Here is a 14303-nt window from a genome sequence, read left to right as displayed (position 1 = left end):
ATCATCTATTGTGGACTCACCATTTTAGGGGTTTGTGGGTCTTGAGATCTTTGTAGTTTTCTTCGATATTCTCTGTATCCACGGTGGTCCAGGCTCTCAACATGTTTATTTTTCTCTCTTTTAAAGTAGTTTCTCTTTAACTCCGACTTAATCTAAATACATTTTCTTTGGTTTTCTCCCACATGTTTGATCCACCATTTTGTTTCCTTCTTCTTTGTCAATCCAACCACGAGACCCCATGTGAGGTTAAGGCTACTTAGTTTTGTCAACTTGTCACCAAACACTATTTTTGTCGCCAAACGATCTTCACAAAAAACTGTCAAACGTCAACATGAACCACCTCAGGTTCCATTATCACCAGCACACCTATCCTAAGATGGCCGCCCTGTATCCTTCTAAACAGGAAGTTGTTTGGAGCCTGAAACTAACAGGTGAGCTCAGCCATAACAAACCACAAACAAAACAGTATTTTTTTAATTTAAGAAAAAAATGTTTTCATATTCAATTAATAGTCAATAGCAAAACAAACAAGAGAGTTCAATTGTCAAATTTTAATAAATAAAACAAATATTTGTAGGAACTTGATATTTTAGCCGCACCCTTCTTGAAAAAGTCTAAATGGATCGTTCCAGAACCTCTTCCACCTACAGGTATTGACACCATTATTGAGTTCATGCTGAACCTTTTATTAATAAATTAAGATGATGAAAATAATCTTTTCTTCAACAGGACAAACATGCTGGCCTTGAAGGACAAACACAACCAAATATATTACCTCAAAAATGTTGTGTTGTTCTGACATTCTTGTTTGGTCTAGTAGTGCAAATCCAGCGAAAATCAACACAAAACCTTCAAAAAAAGCATTCTTTTTCTATCAAGTTACGAAGATGGCGACCATGATTTCTCCATGAGTCGAGAGCTCGGACTGGGCTTCTTGATCCTGAATCAGATGTTTTAATTGGTGCTCAATAGGTAGGTGGCGTTACAAAGAAAGCAGGTTATTTTGCGGTGACTTGGTTCAATCAGCTCGAACAATCGTTGTTTTTCCGGACCGTGTAGAGTCAATACAGTTGTACATTTCCTCGCGTTAACTCGATAAATACCTAGGTCAAAGGTCAACAGAGGAAAATTGACTTGTGGCGAGGGTCTCCTTGATGCTTCATCTGCGACACACCATTGTTGATGTAACAAGTGCTACATTTCCAGATCCTTTGGATTGAATTTTTCAAACAAGAAATTCAATAATTTGTACATTAAACAGTAAAAAAGCTAAAGCTAATTGTCTTTGTGACCCAACAAACATGGATAAATGGTCCATGATCTTAAAGTATAAAAGAAAAGGAAAACATCTATATCTGGCATGCAACATTCAACCATGAATGACGTGATAAAATTCGGTTACAAGTAAATTACTCCAACGTCTATAAATGGTCCATGATCTTATAGTATAGAAGACAAAATAAAAATAATCTATATCTGACATGTTACACTTCAATTCAACCATGAATGACGTGATCAAATTCTGGTTACAAGTAAATTACTCCAACGTCTATAAATGGTCCATGATCTTATAGTATAGAAGACAAAATAAAAATAATCTATATCTGACATGTTACACTTCAATTCAACCATGCATGACGTGATAAAATTCTGGTTACAAGTAAATTACTCCAACGTCTATAAATGGTCCATGATCTTATAGTATAGAAGACAAAATAAAAAATAATCTATATCTGACATGTTACACTTCAATTCAACCATGTATGACGTGATAAAATTCTGGTTACAAGTAAATTACTCCAACGTCTATAAATGGTCCATGATCTTATAGTATAGAAGACAAAATAAAAATAATCTATATCTGACATGTTACACTTCAATTCAACCATGAATGACGTGATAAAATTCTGGTTACAAGTAAATTACTCCAACGTCTATAAATGGTCCATGATCTTATAGTATAGAAGACAAAATAAAAATAATCTATATCTGACATGTTACACTTCAATTCAACCATGAATGACGTGATAAAATTCTGGTTACAAGTAAATTACTCCAACGTCTATAAATGGTCCATGATCTTATAGTATAGAAGACAAAATAAAAAATAATCTATATCTGACATGTTACACTTCAATTCAACCGTGAATGACGTGATAAAATTCTGGTTACAAGTAAATTACTCCAACGTCTATAAATGGTCCATGATCTTATAGTATAGAAGACAAAATAAAAAAAATCTATATCTGACATGTTACACTTCAATTCAACCATGAATGACGTGATAAAATTCTGGTTACAAGTAAATTACTCCAACGTCTATAAATGGTCCATGATCTTATAGTATAGAAGACAAAATAAAAATAATCTATATCTGACATGTCACACTTCAATTCAACCATGAATGACGTGATAAAATTTTGGTTACAAGTAAATTACTCCAACGTCTATAAATGGTCCATGATCTTATAGTATAGAAGACAAAATAAAAAATAATCTATATCTGACATGTTACACTTCAATTCAACCATGAATGACGTGATAAAATTCTGGTTACAAGTAAATTACTCCAACGTCTGTAAATGGTCCATGATCTTATGTATATTGAACAAAAACGTCAAACAAAATACAATCTTCTAAGATCATCTTTTGAGGTCTCACCATTTTGGTCAAACCAGCGGGTTTCAGTCTTGAGATTGTTGAAGTAAATTTCAGTTTTTTCTTTCACACTCGCTGCGACCACTTTCGTTGTGAGTGAGTCAAGAACGTTTTATGGCTCAGGTCAGTAGAAGAAGCGAGGCCTCTTGGAACATGTCTGGTCCTGAGAGGAACACGTGGTTTCAACATGTTGTGGTTTGGGACGAACCGCGACCACCGAGTGTGAGTGAGTCAAGAACCTTTTATTGTATTCAGTGGTTTTACTCATTGACTAACTAAAGGTTAGTACTTCCACTGAGGGTTACCAGCCTTGACTACAGTAGAGCCTTTTCTCTCCTAGACTAATGGGTGGTTTAGCAGAGCTCGTGTGCGTCCTTGGTTCAAAGAAACTGAACTCTTGTCGAGCTAGACTTTCCGCAAACTCAGCATTAATGTGTTTTTTATTAATGGCTTTTTTAAGATTTAATTATTTCGCTCGCCATCGCACCAGGAAACACTTGCATTCATCCCACTCTGAGAATAAAGTGATTCAGATTGGGATGCGACTCCCCCTCCGTCCTCTGCCCCCCCTAGTCTCTTTGTTAAGTCCATCCATCTCTCCGGCTGGCCGGGGGCCGGGGCCACGATGTCTTCCGGCCTCCTCCGGCTCTTTGTCTCCGTCCCCGGGGCCTCGGTCGTCGGGCGTAAGAGAGTATCCCCGCGAAGTCTTAACTCAAACGAGACCCCCTTCGCGCCCTGTTAAACCGCCGACCTTCTCTGTCACCGCCGCCGATGACAGGAAGGGGGCAGCGCCGCGAGCAGAGAGACCCCGAGCTCAATAAAAAGTGCGGGTGATTAAACAACTCCCTGTAATTGCTCCTTTTGTGCCGGAATCCGACCCTGTCTCCGAGTGCGAAAGGGAAGCTCGGCGAGGTCCCTTCCTCCGAGGGCCAGACACCCCCGGCGACCCCCCTGCCCTCCCGTCACTACTCCTTTATCTGACCAAACAACTGCTGTGTGTTTACCTGTGTGTGTCTGTAATTGTGTGTATGCAAAAAAAAAAAAAAAAAAAAAAAAGTAGAAGAAAAAGTGAAAAAGCACCAGAGCTCCCCTCGGTGGCGAGGAATGGAAGTGAACGTCGAGCTTAGAAAACCGCCAGCTGGCCGCGAGAGCGCGAGCCGCAGCCAAACCAGGGGAGCATGTCCAGCACAAGGGCCGAGGTTTCAGGGATCACAGTCGCACACGGAATCATACACATCATCTGTTCCTCGCATATTGACGGAAAAATCCCGGGGAAAAAAAAAAAAATTGGTTGGCTTAGTCAATTAGCGTCGCCGCAAACACACACATAAAGTGCCTTTCGAGGGTCCAGGAGTGCTTCTGCCTACCCCCCAGATACCCCCCCCCCCACCCCCCCAACTCTACACACCCAGCATGTGCTACGAGCGAGTCTTCGTGCCAGGAAATCCATCAGTCCAGGAAAAAACGACAAGATCTGGATGGATGAACAGTAAAATCTCAATATTGCAGACAAAAATATTCTGTTTTTGCAAAAGTTCCAGATCAGTAGAAGAATTGTATGAAGTCACAACGGGTGCAATAAGTCCCACATGCCCGTAACATGAGATGTGAACTCGTACTATTAAGTTGCATTAACGTAACTACATATTCATACTCGTAATCCAGATTTGTGGTGGTAAAAAAACAAGCGTTGACCTTACTTTCTAAGTGTATGAGTAAAAGTTACTAAACACGACCTCTTGAAACTGACCTATTTAAGTAGTGATTGAGGTGCAAAACAAATCTGTGACTCGCACCTGCAGATACAAGAGGTCGTGTTTAGTAACTTGTACTCGTACACTTGGAAAATATAGTCAATGTTTTGTTTTTTTTGTTGTTTTTTCATGACTATAAGTCTTCAGTTAAGCATGCGTGCCTTCTGGATTACGAGTATGAATATGTATTTAGGTCAATGCAACTTAATAGTACGAGTACACATCTCATGTTATGGGTATGTGGGTCTTATGCACACGTTCTGACTTCATAGAATTGTGGCCCTTTTGAAACATGTCTTGAACACTCCGGCCCCGAGAGGAACACGTTGTTTCAAAATGTTGTGGCGTGGTTTGGGGAAACTTCCCAAGAAACATCTAGAAACTCTGAGGTGGACCAGTAACCCAAGAGAAGTCTGATGAGTCATCCTGATAGTGTTTGGCTAGAAATTCACAAGGTCTGGAAAGAACCCCCTCTTCCCCCCCATATGAATGATAAAATGATAAAATACTTGTTCATGTTGATACACAATAATGAAAACAAGGTATAATTATATATATATGTATATATATATAAAAAGCAAGAACAACAGAACATAAATGATAAAAACAAGTTTATAAAAAATGATAATGAGCATTAAAAAATATATATTATGGAACACAAATAGATAATAAATATGAATTAATTTAAAGTTAATGATATAAAGTGTGTTGCAGAATCATAATTAACTCATGAAGGAAATACATATATAATAATAATACAGCGTTTGAATGAGCAATTTAATTTATCTTATTTTTCTTTAATCTTTTGCGTTTTATTTTACTAAACTCCTTTGATTTCATTTGTATTATTTCATTCTTAAAAGTTTCTTATGCTAAAGATAACAACGAACATTTAGTAGAAAATAAAATGTTCAAATTATTTAATAAAAAAAAAATAGCATAAACGACATACAACTTTTATGAGTAAAAATAATGAAAACCAAAACACGCAAAAATATATATTTAATATCATTGTTATTCGTTTAGTTTTAAATATGACGTCACTATCAAGTGAGCAGACGGAGCAGAGCTGCCCCCTGGTGGTTAGAAATCTCACAGGCGTGTCTGAAAATCCACAGAAGAAGCAAAGAAAGAAAAAAAGAAAGGTTTGTAAAACTGTGCAAAAATCAGGCTTTATTCCTCTTTCCACATTGCCGGCATCATTCATCAACACAACCACGTCTCTGTGCATCATTCCAGAATCCTCCTGGCAGGGACGACGTCAGCACAGACTCCTATATATCCAACCAGATCAGAGTCCGTATTTACACTTGGCTCTGTTTCCGCTTTTCTTTTTCTTTTTTTTTCTTCCTCAGCCTAAGAAGACACTGAAAGCCCTTCGTGGTACAGATATGATGGTGGGTCCAGTGTTCCTCCACCCGTCGGTCCATGTCTCTCCGGTGTAGGCAAACGCTGAGTAAGTGCAATGTCTAGTATCATGTCGAGGAAACACAAACACGTACAACACAGGACTAACTGATCATGTAGTAGCTGTACAAGGGGCCTCCTCGGGTGGGGCCCCTCTTAAAAGTCTTTACATTGTCCAGAAGGTGGGGATGAAAGAGTGAAACCCCCCCCCCCCTCACCCCCGAGGGAACAGAATCAAAGTCTTCATGTTTATACAGCTGATCTCGAGAAGGTAAAACATACACTCGTATATGTTCCCGAGGAACGAATCATATATTTATATATGTAAACAGATGATACTGCACTTCATTTGGCACCTTTTTCAAACTTTCTTTTGGTTGAAATGACGGACAGGAGCAGAAATTCAACATGACGGATGTTAAAGCTTCATAATGATCCTTCTGACGTCAAATATATAAACATTAGTTCAATAGAAATGCAGTTCAGTTCCCAAAATATGAGAAGAGAAGTTTAAAGTTTAAAAATGTTCTTGGTCAAAATTTACAGGCAGAATATTTATAAAAGTAATGTCAAAATATTTAGTGATTTTCGTGAAGTAAATCATAAAAACCGAAACTCTGCATTTATATTAAATGTATTCATATATTTGAGTCAGTTTTCATTCAGCTTCATACTTGAATAATTGGCTTCAAAATAAAAACATAATAAAATAAAATAAAAGTGAAATACAAATGAAAAACATTATTTAAACATGCGTTTAAAAGTAGTTACTTTGGATTTTAAATTTTAATATATAGGGCTGACATAAAACAACTATAGAAGTATATAATATATCATGAATGTTTAATCTTTCTTTTTTTAATTAAAATGTTTTGTTTTTTTAGTACTTTAAATCAATACTTTGTATACAACTTTAAAAGTACTGAATTGTATTTCTGAATTATTGGAATTACAATTAAAATGTATTAAAATCAACAATTTAATTTCAAAATGATGACTTAACTCAATCATTAAAAATATATCCAAAGTTAAATTCAACCATTAAATACTCTGATGGCACTGGTATACTTCCATATAAATATTTTGATAATTCTTTACTAATAAATAATGACTAAAACAAAACATGGCTGCATGTTGTGTAAAAGTGCTTCAGTGATCGGCTGCACCTCGTCGTAGGATATATTTTTGTGACGCATGTGTTAGGAATGAATTGAAAGTGCAGCAGAAGAGAGTTTTTTTTTATTTCAGGTCTAAAGATGGAATGTGTTTTAGTAACAAACCGAGGAGTCGAATGTTGAGGATGATTTTTCGAAGGAAATGTGCTCAAGAGAGTCTGAGCTCGGCTCTGTTTTTGGAAACATCTCCTCCAGAGTTGCGCCGACATTAGCTGGGATAGATCTCCGTCCCGATCACGCGCATGATCTCCTTCTGAACCTTGGGCTCCTGCGTGTTGATGTTGGCGTCGCCCACTTGTCCGTCTTCGTACCTGAGAGAGAGAGAGAGAGAGAGAGAGAGAGAGAGAGAGAGATCATTTTAAACAACATTTGTCACGTTCATTCCTCAAATTTTGTGTCAGTTGCCACGTGACGATTGGATAAAACTCTGGGACTCACACAAAAAAGAAGCGAGTACAAACGTGGTCCGACACAGGACAAACCCAGATGTTCCCGTGTTTCTGTAGGTCCTTGGATGTGATCACTGTGGAGCACAGATCAGACAATGACGAAAACATTTAACGGTTTTTGTTAAGTTAAAAATAAATCTTTGAAAATGAACAGTGTATCATAGTGTTTCATGAAGCTTCATCAACCCATCACCATCTAAATCCTCAACAAGCCATGGACAGAAATCAACTGAAGATAAATGATTCTTCTCGTTAAATAGAGACTTAATGGCCATTATGAGTAAAAGCGTGGAGTACCACAAGGCTCAGTTTTAGGCCCACTTTTAATCAATACGTCTGTCTCATCATGTTTGATTTCAAATGTCTCTTTTTATGCCAAACAATATACCTCCAACTCAGATCAGGATGTAATGTTTACAATTATTTCTACACGTGTAGTCGAGGCTTCTAACCGTTGTGTAACTGGTTACACGCAGTTGTGCTATATAACTACTAGAGGATTCCGTCTCCAGTCAATCCCTTCCAGTAGTTATCAGACAACAAGTCTTTATTCTTGTATACACACTTCAAATAGCTACTAATTTATAGCCAACAAATAAGTTAAATCTTCATTTACCGTATTTTTTGGACTATAACGCACATTTACATTAATTAATCAAAAGTGCAGCTTATAAGCTTTATGTATAAACTCTTGTTTAACTTACTGACTTCAAACTGATTTTATGTGGTGCACAGTGTTCAAAAATTGTGTTTTTTAACGGTTGTTAACGAAATTTCGTTGCCAGTTTCACTGCTGTGTTTTCTGTGCAATGACAATAGAAGGAAGTCTAAAGTCTTCTTTTATCAATCGTAATCAATTCAATCAATTCATAAAAGACTGAGTCGTCACTGTCAATAAGGTCTCAAAGTTTATTTCAATACAGTCTTAATACTTAATGTCAATAAAGTCTCAAAGTTTATGTCAATAAAGTCTCAAAGTTTATGTCAATAAAGTCTCAAAGTTTATGTCAATACAGTCTTAATACTTAATGTCAATAAATTCTCAAAGTTTATGTCAATACAGTCTTAATACTTAATGTCAATAAAGTCTCAAAGTTTATGTCAATACAGTCTTAATACTTAATGTCAATAAAGTCTCAAAGTTTATCTCAATAAAGTCTCAAAGTTTATGTCAATACAGTCTTAATACTTAATGTCAATAAAGACTCAAACTTTATTCCAATAAAGTCTCAAAGTTTATGTCAATACAGTCTTAATACTTAATGTCAATAAAGTCTCAAATTTTATGTCAATAAAGTCTCAAAGTTTATGTCAATAAAGTCTCAAAGTTTATGTCAATAAAGTCTTAATACTTAATGTCAATAAAGTCTAAAGGTTTACATCAATAAAGTCTATTACTTAACGTCAATAAAGTCTCAATACTTTATTAACATTAGTATTCTGTCTGAGCCCATCACATGACCAAAGCAGACACGCCTCATTGGTCAACAGATGCTCGGCATCACTCTCAGGCATGTATTCATTGGTGAGAAATGTACGTGGAGTAGAGGAGAAAAACAACTGAATGGTTCTGATTAGATGCAACAGTTTACACATGACACAAAGTAACCTTTAAAACTACAAAATTAATTTGGGAATAAACAACTTGTGAATATACATGATGATTATTTTCAATCAAATATCTTTCTCTCACCTTCACAAAGAGCGATGCAGTTGAGGTTCCGACTCTGAAGAAACCTCGATTGGATCGGACGACTCTGAGGAGAAAAAGAAAACAATGATATCACAGTTCATGACTGTCGCGAAATATTCACCTCACGATACGTTGTGATACGATACATTTATATACACTTTTTTAAACGATTTCAGGGACCAGTGAATTTCATTGACATCTTGTGAACTGAAAGCAAAAATTTGTCCAATTACCAGCTTTAGGAGCTGCTGGAGTATAGTATCCTCTCGTCCTCAGTAATTGCTATGACTGTGTATTGGCAGGAATCTGGCAATACGATATCACGATACAGGGTCAACAACGATGTATAGTGATATTGTAATAACAAGTATATATGTGTAGTATTGTACTTGACTCTGGTGTTGCAAAATTTTCAGACCAAATAACTCTTGACAAAGTCGTAACTGATTTAATTTGTTTTCAAACCAAAATATGTCCAAATATCAACATTAAAAGCTAATGATGATCGATTGTATCCTCTTGTCCTCAGCCATAGTGGGGATCTCGCAGAAACTCAATGTTAATTTAGACTGACTGCTAGCATCTAGCAGCTTGAAGTTTAATCGCAACCTAGAAATGAACAATCACTGAATATTTGTATTTTAATTTTAAATAAAAAATATATAACTATTCTATTTCACACATGCATTATTGAAATGTAAACCATAAATTAACTATGGCAACACATAAAATATGACTTGCAATCCAATTTTTTTGATCAACACCGTATCCTCTCATCCTCAGTCATTGCTAGGATCTCACACGATTTCAAAGTTCATGTAACTGCGGCTGCTGCCATCTAGCAGCCGGATGTTACATTGCAACAGAATGTCTGTATGTTTGTATTTTTATTTCACACACATTATAGATCTATAAACTGTAAAAAACAATAACAACATCAATACACGTAAATATAGCGATATTCTAGTGACACACCTCAGCTCTGACCTGTGGGATTGTGTTCATGCGGTTGTAACGCTGCACCAGCTCGTCTTTGGTGGGCATGCGGTGTTGTCCTTTCCCCATGCCTGCACAAGACAGAGGGACAAAAACATGAAAACTGACCAAAACATTTCGCTCATGTTCAGATTATAATGAAGATTTAAAGTCGATTTAAGTAATAGATTGAAGGTCATTTAAGATGTGTGACCTTTCAAATTAGGAAAATTAATTTAGTTTTCTTTTCGTGTTCATGTACATTTCATTGTATAATTAACCCTTGTGTTGTCTCTGGGTCAAGATGACCCGAAGGCCCCGAAAACAAATGTGTTTGTGGCATCCCTTGTGGTATCTCTGAGTCAACGTGAACGACCTCCACCACTGCATACGTATTTATGGAAGTCAGGGAGGTCGTTCACCTCGACCCAGAGACAACACAAGGAATACAACAAACACATTTGTTCTCAGGCCTTCCGGGTTCATCTTGACCCTAATATAAACCAAGGGATACCACAAACACATTTGATTTGAGGCCTTAGGGGCCTTAACACCAAGGGTTAACTTGTTCAAAGGGAGTCACTTTCAAACTTATGGTTCTTTCCATCAGAACGAAGGCATCATATCTTCTTTATTCATGAACGAATAAAATCATCTTTTGATCGCGAAGATCAGTTTCTTCCACAAAAAATAATGAGCCTTTTTTGTCGATACAATTTTTGCTCTCGGTTTATAAAATCAATCTCAAATATCTTATGTTTACTTCGCAGCTATGTTGCCTCCATCGTCTCCTGAGAGAGAGAAACAATCAGAGAAGCCGATTGGAATGATGTGTTCAGGTGCTGTAGGACATACCTGAGCTAAACGCTCTAATATATATAAATCTAAAGTTACTCTTCAAACAAACTATTCATGGATATCAATGACACAACATTTGAATTCTTCACCCAGGAGCCAGTGATCATGATCAGCCACGACACGTGGATGAAAGGAGAACAAAAAGGTCACCAGCTCCAGTCCCAGCACCCGAAGGTCCCTCACAGTTCACACATGAGGTGATCCACGATGAAGAGGATGCGACTCACAGCAGGGGGCGTGAGGGGCGATGAGTGGCCGCGGGGGGGGGGGGGCGGGTGAAGGGGGTTTTCTATCGGGCGGTCGAGGGGTGAAGCCGTCTTACCTGAGTATCCGAAAGATATGCTGGAGATGGGGCTGAGATAGATGCCCTTTCCGTACGCCGCCCCGTGCAGCTGGGGTTGAGAAGAGAAAGAACATAAGGTCACTGAGTCACAACCACTCGCGCAAACTTTTTTTTTAAAGAAGATGACCTCTGACCTCAAGATCCGCGTTTAGAGAATAACAATCCAGCGATAAGAAGCTGATTTTTTAATTTTTTTTATTCAATTAAGTAACAATTAAGCTGAGATGAAAATAAACAATCGTTCCTTACTTATGGCGCCAACGAAACAATCAACTCCCATGATGCCGTTCAGCTCTATTTAGTGACGGCTGATCGGTCGCTAAGAAACTGTATTCAAACTCTACGTCTTACGGGTCAAAAGTGGAGGAAATCTTTGATTGGTTGGCTGGGCGGCAAAGTATTATGGGAGCTGTTCAGGTGACTGAGAAAGGCAGTTGAGAGGTAAGGCACATATATGTAATGTTGACTTTAAGTTCAAATTGTTGTTCTTACATGAAAGGTAAGTAAAGGTAAGGTTAAGTGTGTCTTAAATGGTTCTAGGACCTCTATTATACTCATCAGTATGTTTTTTGAGTGTTTCTTAGTATGTCAAAATAAATACAAAAAATATCTGAATTATTATAAACTAAAGGTTAAAATATTGTTTTCTTTAACGATTTATATTGAGGACATTTAAAAAAAATTATTATCACGCAGATTTTTTTTTAAAGATGTTCTTTCTTAAAATTATTTCTATAATTCTCTCTTTAAATTCTATAAAATTCTCTAATATTTAGGGTTCATTAAAGGAGATCTTTTTCTTCTCATAATTTTATATCTTCAAATATACAATTATTTACCCCTTTTTTTTGTAAAATATTGTTTTAAAACAGTTTGTGCTCGAGTTCTGCTTTTCGTTTTCCGCTGATTTACTCTCGATATAATACGAGCCCTCAGTTTACAACTGTACTTTCAGGAAGTAAAAAAAGAAGAAAAAAAAGCAAAACTCTAGTAAAATGGTGTAATAAAAAAGTTTTTAAAAAATCGAATAAAAAATCGAGTTAAATATGCTAAAATAACTATTTAATGGTTTAATTCAATTATTCAATTAATACAAATTTAACCCAACAATAAATATAAATAATTTATTTAATTATTGCCAAAAAAACAAACAGCAGAATGATCGAAAAAAAAATTGAAAATACAGCCTAAAAAACAAGCCAAATTAGTCAATTCATAGTAAATAAACCAACTATTATGACTGATTTAATTGATCTTTTAGTGAATAAAATATTGTTTTAAAACAGTTTGTGCTCAAGTTCTGCTTTTCGTTTTGGGAAAATGTAAAGATCCCAATGACTTTTTTTTTCAACTTGGTTAAAGAAACGTAGACGATGCCCTGTTTTCAAACCAGCCTTTACTGACCTTCTCTGAAATCCTTACTCATTCCCTCGGCCCGTTTCCCTTTTCACTTTTTCTACGTCAGCGAAATTCCGCCTCCATCCATCAGCTTCAGACCTAAACTACTCATTGCTCTACGTGGTTCCCCCCAACAGGGCGCACCGGGAGTCCCCCCTGACATCCGACATCCACCCCCCACCCTCGGGGTCCCGGCAGAAAGATGCGTGACATCATCATCTGCCGGGACCCCGAGGGAGCAGGAAAGCTCTCCCGTGTGCCCTGCTCGCTAAATCGCAAGTTGCAAAGCAGCCAAAAAAGGGAACCTGGCCTCCATTAACTGCAAAAATGAATCAGCCGGACAGCGAGTCTGCTCAGTTTCGACCGAGCAGGTCCGCTGTCCGTTAAAGGTGATGCGTGGTGAGGGTTTTTCGACTGCCAGGGTTGAAGTACCTGCAGTTTGGTATAAGAGGCATTGACTAGTCCATTTCTCAGAACAGAGTGCCAGTTCTCTATATGGGAACCACTAGAGCAAGTGTAGACGGGGAGAGAGGAGAGACAAGGTTTCATGGTGACACTCGGGTTCAGCACCGGAAAAAAGTCCACAAACACATTCCATTGAGAAAAAAACAACAACAACAAACACACCTTTTGACCTGTTTGGGGGAAAAAAGCAGCCAGGAAAAATAGCACATATACAGCTTTTTTTTTTGCTTTTCTACCTAGTCTGACTTTTGTTTTTCTCGGCTAATGAGCTGCTGCAGTCGGTTATTTATATCGCTCGCAGAGCTTTCTTTTAAACCCGGTTACGTAAGAGTTTTTTTTTTCTGAATTTACACCAATTAAATTCAACTTTGAAGACGGAATGATTGTTGTTCAGCGAAGCACATCTGTCTCCTGACACATTTTAGGTCATGAAGAAAAATGGCTTCATTTGGACTTTAAAAATGTCCTTTTTATTAGGAAGATTAAATCGTCGATGCTTTATTAAATGACTTTAATAATGATTTAATTGAATTAAAAATAGCTTTGGAGACTGAGTGGAAGTAACTTTACCAAAGAATCGTTGTGTATATGAAAGAAAAGTAGATACATTTGGGGTTTTTAAAGAACGACAAATTAACGATTTAATTATGTTATGATGATGCAAATTTTAGTAAAAATGTTAAAATAAACAATTCTTAAAACACTATTAAACAAAATCCATTCTTACTATAAATGTTTTGATAAGTTGCGAATATTTTTATTTTCCTGTTAAGAAAAACATGACATGCTAACAGCTAACACTTAAAAAAAAGTCAGTTAGATTGATATGGAACTTCAATCTTTCATTTATAATCCAATAATACAAATTGTTAAAAAAAAATAATATTAACAACAGATTAGTTTGACAAAGTTAAAATATTATTTACCTTTCTTTAAAATATTCACCTTTACCAAATGCAAAAGAGCTAACTGCTACAATAGCTAGGAAGCAGTGATGCTAACAAAGCTCTGATGCTAACACTGAAAGTTAAGCTTTAATCAGGTTTATAGTTATCTAAAGGCTCCCAAAAACAAAACAGTTTTAACCTAATTTAAAAATCAAATATTTTAAATAAAAAATAAATAAGA

At 36.7% G+C, this 14303-nt stretch overlaps 1 protein-coding gene across 5 annotated transcripts in view; it reads right to left on the bottom strand.

The window, feature by feature from the left end:
• Positions 1-7041: 7041 nt before the first annotated feature.
• LOC148076320 (protein mono-ADP-ribosyltransferase PARP6) overlaps positions 7042-14303 on the bottom strand; it is a 31669-nt gene continuing 24407 nt past the window's right edge. For 3 of the 5 annotated variants that reach the window (XM_087793417.1, XM_087793414.1, XM_087793413.1), the window contains exons 18-23: positions 13143-13215; positions 11292-11361; positions 10112-10203; positions 9137-9200; positions 7433-7517; positions 7042-7305 (exon numbers count right to left, since the gene is read on the bottom strand). In XM_087793417.1, the coding sequence (XP_087649543.1) occupies positions 7203-7305; positions 7433-7517; positions 9137-9200; positions 10112-10203; positions 11292-11361; positions 13143-13215 (487 nt within the window). In that variant the 3' untranslated portion in view covers positions 7042-7202. The remainder of the gene's footprint in view (positions 7306-7432; positions 7518-9136; positions 9201-10111; positions 10204-11291; positions 11362-13142; positions 13216-14303) is intronic. The other 2 variants (XM_087793418.1, XM_087793416.1) reach the window with 1 other exon arrangement.

Source organism: Callionymus lyra, chromosome 6, assembly GCF_982586985.1.
Source record: "Callionymus lyra chromosome 6, fCalLyr1.hap1.1, whole genome shotgun sequence".
Lineage (NCBI taxonomy): Eukaryota > Metazoa > Chordata > Actinopteri > Syngnathiformes > Callionymidae > Callionymus > Callionymus lyra.
This window is presented reverse-complemented; position numbering and strand designations above follow the sequence as displayed.